This window comes from Macrobrachium nipponense, chromosome 4 (assembly GCF_015104395.2).
Source record: "Macrobrachium nipponense isolate FS-2020 chromosome 4, ASM1510439v2, whole genome shotgun sequence".
Lineage (NCBI taxonomy): Eukaryota > Metazoa > Arthropoda > Malacostraca > Decapoda > Palaemonidae > Macrobrachium > Macrobrachium nipponense.
The window spans coordinates 58,036,969-58,047,763 of record NC_061100.1 but is presented as its reverse complement, the minus strand read 5'-3'; the positions used below and the strand labels follow the sequence as shown (position 1 = coordinate 58,047,763).

The following is a 10,795-nucleotide window of genomic DNA, read 5'->3' as shown; positions in this document are numbered from 1 at the left end:
GCTGGTGTTGGACAATGCCCCTCCCCACCCTCCTGGCCTCGAGGAAGATATCCTAGCAGAGTATTCCTTCGTTAAGATTCTTTTTCTTCCGCCCAACACCACCCCTCTCCTCCAGCCCATGGACCAGCAAGTGATATTGAACTTCAAGAAGCTGTACACGAAACATCTTTTCAAGAGATGTTTCGACATCACCGTACCACAAACCTCACTCTTGCGTCAATTTTGGAAGGAGCATTTCGACCATCGTCATTTGCATCAGACTCATTGACCTAGCTTGGCAGGAGGTTTCGAGGCAAACCTTGAATTCCTCGTGGAGGAAACTCTGGCCTGATGCCGTATCCGCCAGAGACTTCGAGGGATTCAACGTGGGCGAAGCTGGTACTGCAGAGTCAGAAACAGTTGATGATCCCAAAACTGTTTTGGAACCAGATCTTGATGAAATCGTTGCACTCGGCAAGTCCATGGGGCTGGTCGTCGACGAGGACGACATCAACGACCTTCTTGAGGAGCACCAAGAGGAGCTTACGACGGATGACCTGAAGGAGTTGGAGGCCATGCAACTTAACGTCGTTCAAGAGGAGTTCTCTAGCAGCGGCGAGGAAGAGGAGGAGGAGCTATGACAACGGCAGAAATTAAGGATATTCTAGGCGCTTTTCATAAAGTGCAATGTTTATCGAAAAAAAAGACACCTGAAAAGGCTCACACAGGTCGTATGCTTGCGCAGTTAGATGACGTTTGCTCGAGTCATTTCAGAAACATTGTGAAAAGTAAGCAGAAGCAATCTTCCTTGGATCGTTATTTTTTAAAGAGGCCTCCAGCATTAGCAGGAGTAAGCAAAAAGGAAGAACCAAGTGATAAAAAACAAAGTTGAAAGCAAAAAAGGAAGAACCAAGCGATGAAAACAGAAACGTTGAAAGCGGTGATGAAGTTGAAATTCTGTAAAAAAAAAAAAAAAAAAAAAAAAAAAAAAAAAAAAAAACCAAAAAAAAAAAAAAAAAAAAAAAAAAAAACCTACGTAAAAGTAAAAAAAAAAGTTAAAAATAAAAAAAAATTAAAAATGTTTACGTAATTTCTAGATTTCTGTAAGTTAAGTATTACAGTTTTGTTAAGGTGTTTCGTAAATTTTAGTTTTATGGTTTTCATAAAATTTTTTGTGTGTTTTCGTAAAGTTAAGTGTACGTACGTTATCTGCCGTTTGTCCTCCTCCTCCTCTGCCGCCACTATCGGAGATAGCCTCACTCTGAAGGTAAGCTTCCACATTTTGCGTTACAGTAATAATATTTCTTGTACACTAATATTCACTTTATTTACAGGTTTTCGATTTTTTATTCTTAATTTAGGTATTGAATGGTCCCCAAATTGTTGTAGTATTTCATTGTTTATAGGTCAATTTAGCTTTATTATGAAATTTAAAGGGGTGTTTTTGAAGGGCTTGGAACGGATTAGCCATTTTACATGTAAAATGTGTTCCAAGATACGAAAAACTCATTATACGAAGGCCGCCTCGGAACAGATTAATTTCGTATCTCGAGGTAACACTGTCATATATATATTATATATATATATATATATATATATATATATATATATATATATATATATATATATATATATAGATATATATATATATATATTATATATATATATATATATATATATATATATATATATATATATATATATATATATATATATATATATATATATATATGTATATATACATATATATATATATATATATATATATATATATATATATATATATATATATATATATATATATATATATATATATATATATATATATATATATATATATATTATATATAATATATATAATATAGATATATATATATATATATATATATATATATATATAAATATATAATATAGATATATAGATATATATATATATATATATATATATATATATATATATATATGCAATATACACAGTGGTACCTCGACATACGAAAGGCTCAACTTACGAAAAACTCTAGATACGAAAGCAAATACGTCTGGCTCTACATATGAAAATAGTTCAAGTTACGAAAGGTTGTTGCTGTATAGTCCCCAGACCACCGAGAACAATTTTAAAACTCGCGTGCCACCAACTGAGTAAACTCGCCACCATCCTCCCGCTCTCCCATTGGTTCCTGATGCTAGTCACCATAAGATCCTGTTATCCTATTGGTCAGCATCTACCCTTGTGGTCTATGTATTCTATTGGTAAAAGGATGCTGTAAATTGAAAAACTTATTCATGCAATACATTTAATAAAAAAAAACATTAGGTGAAGATAGAATAAAGAATAGAAATGAATGGTTATTATACTGTTTGGTAGTTTCAGTAGTTGAAGAGAGATAATGAAAATTTATGGCTTACTGTGTGCTAGGAAAAGTGATTGCTTGGCAATCGTACAGTACTCGTAAGTGCTGAATGTAAACAGAAGTTTGGAAGCTTTTTTTTTTTTTTTGATTGTTTATTATAGTTATTGGTTACTTAACAATTATTTGAAATGAGTACATGCAATATATTTAATAAAAAAAAGTGTGAATTAGATATCATAAAATATAAATCATCAGACTACTATCATCGAAGCCAACAAATACGTATTTTCTAGAATTCTTCTTCTGGTTTAATATTACATATATATATATATGTTTCATTATAGCTATCAGTAACTCGGTATCTCCATTAGGTAAAGATAGAATAAAGAATAGAAATGAATGGTTATTATACTGTTTGGTAGTTTCATTAGTTGAAGAGAGATACTAATGAAAATTTATGCCTTACTGTGTGCTAGGAAAAGTGATTGCTTGGCGGTCGTTCGGTACTCGTAAGAGCTGAATGTAAACAAACGGTTGGAAGTTTTTTTTTTTTTTTTGGTATTATTTAGTTAATAATTAATTTAATAATTTTATTTGAAATGAGGTATACATACTGAGTTATTTTATACATTTTTATTGGCATATTCTAGCTTTTAGCTTCTTAGGTTAGATGTCAGAATCATAGACTAGGCTACAGTAGCAACTGCTAACATAGGCTAGGCTTATTGCTAAGGGACATATGCTAAGGTCCAAATATAAGCAGTAAAAATGGGGTTGAACATTACATGCAGTGGAATATTACTCAAGAATGCACAGTATTTTGCCTTTTTGGAGTCATATTTCTTCCGTTGGATCGGTGTCGTAACCCTAGAACACGTGTTGTAAAGCCTGGAAATATAATTTACTGGGGTGTTTTTGTAGGGCTTGGAACGGATTAGGCATTTTACATGTAAAATGCGGTTCAAGATATGAAAAACTCATGATACGAAGGCCGCCTCGGACGGATTAACTTCGTATCTCGAGGTACCACTGTATATATATACATAGTATATATATATATATATATATAATATATATATATATATATATATATATATATATATATATATATATACACTTTCAATAAGAATAAAAGCAAGGTACACACAAGCATTATAGTTTATCTAAAATACCAGTGGTAAAAAGAAATCCAAATAAGTGCATAACAGTTAGTGGAACTAGGCAGTCTTCACAGTATTATGGTTTGTGATCACGACTCATCAAGTAGGAATGTGTCAGCCTAGTATGTCCAATACGCAGGCGGCACCGAGCCATTTCAAACCTTCTGGGTATAAAATTGTTCAGCCAAGGATTGATTGCAGGTGCAATTGTTCTCATTTTTTACATTAGTAGTTAAATTAGACCAAATATTTTGCCAAAGTACTTTATGCTTCTCACTAATTGGAGGATATAAAATCTCTTCACAGCAGATTAAATGATCTAGGCTAAATCTGCATCAGCACGTTAATTCCCAGATATTCCAACGTGTGCTGGAATCCAACAAAATTCAATATTAAAACCCCTCCGTTTAGCTAAAAATAACCATTCTAAAATACTTACAACTACAGGATGTTTGGAATAAAAATTTTTCAGTGACTTTAGAGCGCTTCTAGAGTCACAGTATACAATAAAATTTTTATCATTACTTTTTAAAACTTCTTTGACAGTATTTAAAATTCCATATAATTCTGCAGTAAATGCAGCTGTATTACTTGAGAGCCTTCAACTATGCTCAAAGGACAGAAAAACTATGCCAAAACCAGTGCCTGCACTGGTTTTGGATCCATCGGTAAAAACTGGGATAACTACCGCTTAACCCTTAAACGCCTATTGGACGTATTAAACGTCAACGAAAATTGTCTGTTGGGTGCTTAATTGACGTATGAAACGTCAACACAAAAAAGTTTTTTTAAAAATTCGCGGAAAAATAGTTATAGGCCTACTTGGCAAAAACTTTTGAATCACGCACCTTGAGGGATGCTGGGAGTTAACGGATCAAGCTGTTGTTTTGTTTACAATCATTACACAGGCACGAAATTCTTTCTTCTCACACTAAAAAGCATCAGCGACACATCTCGGAAATTATTTCGTCACTTTGATATAATTTTTGCACCATTTTATATTAGCCGTTGCATAGAGTTTTATATATAAAAATGTGTGCAATTTCATGTAGACTACAACAAAAAACAACCCATGGTTGTAGCTTTTATCAGTTTTGAAATATTTTCATATAAATAACGATGTGCCAAAATTTCAAACTTCGGTCAACTTTGACTCGACCGAAATGGTCGAAAAACGCAATTGTAAGCTAAAACTCTTATATTCTAGTAATATTCAATCATTTACTTTCATTTTACAACAAATTGGAAGTCTCTAGCACAATATTTCGATTTATGGTGAATTTATGAAAACAACTTTTTCCTTACGTCCGTGCGGTAACTCTTTCGAAAAAAATCAGAAATTTGTTCATCCGATTGTCGTAATGTTTGCACCATTTTATATTAGTCATTACATAATGTTTTATATATGGAAATGTGCGCAATTTCATTTGGAATACAACAATAAACAACCCATGGTTGTAACTTTAATCAGTTTTGAAATATTTTCATATAAATAAGGATATGTCAAAATATCAACCTTCGGTCAACTGTGACTCGACCGAAATGGTCGAAAAACGCAATTATAAGCCAAATCTCTTGAATTATAGTAATATTAAATCATTTATCTTCATTTTGCAACAAATTGGAAGTCTCTAGCACAATATTTCGATTTTTGGTGAATTTTTGAAAAATACATTTTCCTTACGTCCGTGCGGTAACTCTTCCGAAAAAATAATAAATTTTTTTGTCCGATTGTCGTAATGTTTGCACTGTTTCATATTTGCCGTTACATAAGGTTTTATATATGAAAATGTGCGCAATTTCATGTAGAATGCAACAAAAAAAAACAATCCATGGTTGTAGCTTTATCAGTTTTGAAATATTTTCATATAAATAACGATAAGTGCCAAAATTTCAACCTTCGGTCAACTTTGACTCGACCGAAATGGTAAAAAAGCGCAATTGTAAGCTAAAACTATTACATTGTAGTAATATTCAACCATTTACCTTTATTTTGCAACAAATTGGAAGTCTCTAGCACAATATTTCAATTTATGGTGAATTTATGAAAAAAACTTTTTCCTTACGTCCGCCCAGTAACTCTTCCAAAAAAATCAAAATTTTTTCGTTCGATTGTCGTAATGTTTGCAACGTTTTATATTAGCCGTTACATAAAGTTTTATATGTGAAAATGTGCACAATTTCATGTAGAATACAACAACAAACAACCCATGGTTGTAGCTTTTATCACTTTTGAAATATTTTCATATAAACAACGATAAATAGAAAAATTCGACCTTCGGTTAAATTTAACTCGACCGAAATGGTCGAAAACTGCAATTGTAAGCTACAACACTTACAGTCTACTAATAGTCAACCAATTACCTTCATTTTGCAACAAACGGGAAGTCTCTAGCACAATATTTTGATTTATGGTGAATTTTTGAAAACTTTTTTTTATGTCCTCGCGTTATGAATTCATGCATCATATTGTGATAATATTTTCTCTGTGTCTTTGATCGCTTTACAATTTGTTATATACCAAAATCAACGTAATTTAGCGTACAATACAACGAAAAAATAATTAACTCAATAGCTTTAACCGTTTTGCTCAGCGCAATTTGTATACAATTATATATGATTTTTTTTTCACGCTGTCATATATTCCAATATTTATATATGAAAATTATATTTTTTTCATTTCTGATGGTTGCATACTAAACTTTAGGCAATGACAAAAAAAGGAGCCAAAAATGTACTCTTAATCTTGAAAATTAAGCGTGCTGTGATTTGTTGAAAAAAACTTTTTTTCCACTTCAGTGCTCACTAGCGAACGCTGCTGGCATACGGGAGACACTTTCGGAAATACCGGCTCGGCGTTTAAGGGTTAACTGGAAGATGATCTGAACGTTGACCCACATCATCTGAAGGGCAGTTAAGCAGTCGTGAAGAATCTAGGTATCATTTTCGGCACCTCCTGTCAGCGCTGGAATTGCTGGAATTGGAAGACAACTGATACACCTCCAAGAGATGCCTCTCCAACAGCTGTCTGTCGCCACCTGGGATCGTGCAACAGGCTCAACTGAGGGAGTGACTACTAGCTGTGGGCAAAAACCATCAGGCTCCCCTAGACTTCAGGTATGCTTCCTCCTAGGTTCAGGGGAGTATGACAGGGACCTTTGTCTAGGAGAACAGATGGTATGGGTAGCCACCTACACTGTTACCCATCAGTTTTATGGTGAATACTTTACCCATAATCACTTTCAGTGATGCTCCCAATTCTGCCACTGTGCTCACTACAATACCAATCTTCTTATCGAATGATTAGGGGCGGAAGCACGGGTCTCTGGCACGGGAGTAGGTGGATGAATAGTAGGAGGCCCAGAATTAGGAGAAAAAACAGGAATAGGAGTAAAAGAAATAGCAGGGCTAACTTTTAAACTAGGTTTAGGAAGTTTCTAGGATAAGAAATGTCTTTCTGCTTGAAAAACTGCTTTCCTCTTCCTATCCCTCTCTGATTTATCTAAGTGAGATTTAAGCACTTTCCATTGTCTTTCATCCCAATCAGCATATTAATTAAAAGTGTTCTCCTTGTTACATTCTTGCCCCCTGTATTTACTGCATATTGAATGAGAATCATAACAAGTGCTGGAAAACTAGAGAACTAATTCAAAAAAGCTAATCAGGTAACAAAAACTTGTTGTTTCCCATGTGTTCCAATAGTTGGTGGGATCTGTCCCCTACATAAAACAGTAAAAGAGCTACAGCAAATTTTCCAAAAAGCTGCTGTGCGAGTAGAAAGTTTAGCTATGTTTTTACTTGATAAGTTACTTATATGGTATTACATTACTGGATCTATATGTGTACTATATTGTGCCAACATGGAATTTGGAGTAAAAAACTATTGCGGAAAGTGATGATGACAGATCAAGCCAGCAGATAATAACCATCTGATTACTGTTTTCAAATTCACATGCACAATAATGTACAAAATTACACATTGTTAGAAAGTCAGTGATGTCAATAACCATAAGTTCCAAAAATATTCATAACATGCACAAAATTTATGGGATCGCCCTGCATGAGTGTCCAAATGAGTTATACATTACATCAATTATTGCTTCAAAGCACAGTACTTAAGTATAATTTCCTTACACTTTCTATTTCCCAATACCAGTAATTCACAATGTAAGACAGTCCCCGGGTAACAGTGGTCTTGGTTTACAGTGTTCCAACTTTATGACACATGGCTCACAGTCCCGTTGACCTTATTTTTCAGTACCGTAAGCGATTTCACGGAACTATAGCCACTTTTATGGTGCTTACAACGCCATTTATTCCCATTATTATTATGATGTTCAAGTTTATGTCGTTTTGGGTTACGGGGCTTTGTCAGCAATGGAACCCCAGCCAAAAGCTGACTGCTTGTAGTTCCCTTAAATTTAACCACGTACCCCAATGATGCATCATTATCAGCAAATAAAAATTCATCATTTAACATTAACATGCAAGAAATGAAATGCAACTAACATCATAAAACTCAGACAGTATATACTAAATTTATCTAAAACAACTAGTAATGAGAGCAAACAATACTAATGCTTTAATCTCACATTTGCATGTTAATATGAAAAAAAAATCAAAGTAAAATTACCTTTTGTTTCATGCGCTCTATTCTTCGATGAACCAAGTCCCGTTCTTCTTCCATAGCAGATATGTCCCTTCGTAGCTCAGCTGTGGAGAAACCACTGTTCTTAAGTGCTTCATATTCTCTATGGATGGTCTTGAACTGTTCAATCAGCTCTTCATACTGCAATAGCAATGATAACATTAAATTCTATTACTCTAATACTATTCAAAGAGTGTTTATGATGACTGGAATGAGGGTGGCCAACAAAGTTACAGTTTAGATAAGTTTAGAAAATTCTAAATGTGTTCAGTGAAAAACAAAATATTTTCCACTCGCTCAAATAGTAAACTGGAAGGAGATATAGTCACCTCTCAATTAACGTGTGTTTAAGTAACGCAAGCTAGAAAATATATTAAAATGTTGTAAAAATGCAAAAATTTCTATTTACTAATGCAAATTGGCGCATGAGTGTTGTTTTCAAATCACCCGCATATCAGGATCATCTAGCGGAGGCAGCCATTGCGTGGGGTGGTGTGCCCTGCAGACGACGGCCGTCAACATAAACAAAGACATAGTAGAGTGCACTGTATGTATTTATTAATAAAACGAAAGAATGTGTACTGTATTTAATAATAAAGCGAAAGACTTTGTTTATTTATTAAAAAAACGAAAAATTTGGTTCTGTTTTTTTTTGTCTGACCTACATAGTATCATATTAATAATGAAGTACAGTGTTCCCCGTATTCACGTTCTCCGGATTCGCGGACTCACTGATTGTAGATTTCTCTCTGTACCATATCTACCCACTATTTGCTGGGGATTCGCCTATTCGCGGGATTTTCCGGCAAAAACCACCACCAATTAGTGTATTTTGATGTTATTTTCATGACTAAATGCATTTTTATGGTACAAAAATGATTTACTAATTTTCAAATATTAATACTGATTAATACTGTGTTAGTAAGTTTAATAAGATTAAATGATATCACATAGTAAAAATAATAATTCTTCTCTCTCTCTCTCTCTCTCTCTCTCTCTCTCTCTCTCTCTCTCTCTCTCTCTCTCTCTCTCTCTCCTACAGAGATGTATGGTTTTTTTGTATGATAAATAATTGATTTCATATTTTCAAATATTAATATGTATACAGCAATAACATCAATTCATTAAAAATATACTAAAGTGAATTAGTAAGAGTTTAGTTTATAAATTTGAAAAATTATGTAAGAATGAAGGAAATCCCAGTCTTCTTTTTCAAACTCCAGGTGCTAAAACTGTCAAACATATCAAGTATAATGGGAGGTGGGGGAGCAGCTGTTGTGCTATTGCCACCAAGTGTTCATGAAATTTCTCTCTCACTCTCTTTTGCCACACAGGATATGTATGTCATAGTGGTAACTCCCTCCCTCTGTTTCGCTGGAAGCGATATAAGTATTTTCTGAGAGAACAGAGAGATAAACACACACACACTCTCTCTCTTTACTGAGATGAAAGAATTTTTATGATACTAGTATGTAAAATGTTTATTGATATTTTCTGAATAATAATAATAATAATAATAATAATAATAATAATAATAATAATAATAATAATAATAATAATAATAACAATAATAATAATAAAACTGTAATTAAAAAATTCGTATGTGGTAGTATTTTTAAGAGATAAAAATGACCTTTCCATTTCACTTACATAAGGATAACTCCTCTCTCTTACTGTGATAAGAGAATTTTTATGGTAGATGCATGTGTTTATTAATATTTTCAAATATGTAATAATGAAAGGGATTTTGGACGTAAGGAAAAATCTATTTCTGGGCGATTGGCTCGTGTCGCCAACGAAATATCCTTTAATCTATTATTTCTAGGGTAAATGTACTAACACATACCAGAGAATAAATAAATAAAGAAAAAGGTCAGTACAACTGACTCGCTCACCCTCCAAGAGGGTGTCGGTATGAACACTATGGCGAGTGAGACCACTACCACGAGCCAAATGCCAATAGAAATCTCCCACTACAAAATCCCCACAAGAGGAGAGCCGACCCACAGAGTGGGCAGCAACTACTACTACTCCATCCCATGCTGCCGACTGCTGCGCCTCTGGTTGGCCATCTTGAAGTTTAGCAGACAATCTTGAGCGATGGGATGGGTAGGGTGGGATTTCGCTGGCGACACGAGCCAATCGCCCAGAAATAGATTTTTCCTTACGTCAAAATCCCTTTTCTCGGGCTCAGCTCGTGTCGCTGCGCGAAATCGTACCAGAGAAATAGCACAAGATTGTAAACAAAATTCACCCCCCCCCAAAACAAAAAAAGAGGTCTCAAATAAAGATAAAATAAAATAAAAGAATATAATTGCTAATAAAGATACATATACACAAGATAAAAAAATAGAAATATTGCTTAAATTAAACTTAATGCTAATAAATATTTCTTAACTTAAGGTAATTTACATATATACAGGGCTAAGATGGCATATATGTTCAGAAATAGTATCTGTGTATTGATATGTATCAAAGAACTCTAAAAGCAATTAAGACAATAAGTTAAACAGAACAAACTTCAATAATAATAATATATAAAGGAATGTATATAACTTAATATACAAAACCCGTAACCATTACAGATAAGATGTATCCCCTAGCATAAAAATAAAAGGGGATCACATCCAAGAGATCAATATATACAATCGATTGTG

General features: G+C 33.6%; 1 protein-coding gene across 1 annotated transcript in view; it reads right to left on the bottom strand.

The window, feature by feature from the left end:
- Positions 1 to 10,795, bottom strand: part of LOC135210934 (intraflagellar transport protein 81 homolog) — a gene marked incomplete in the record, with an annotated part of 587,949 nt that overhangs the window by 191,121 nt on the left and 386,033 nt on the right. The window contains 1 exon segment of the mRNA XM_064243906.1: positions 8,124 to 8,279. Within this exon segment, the coding sequence (XP_064099976.1) occupies positions 8,124 to 8,279 (156 nt within the window).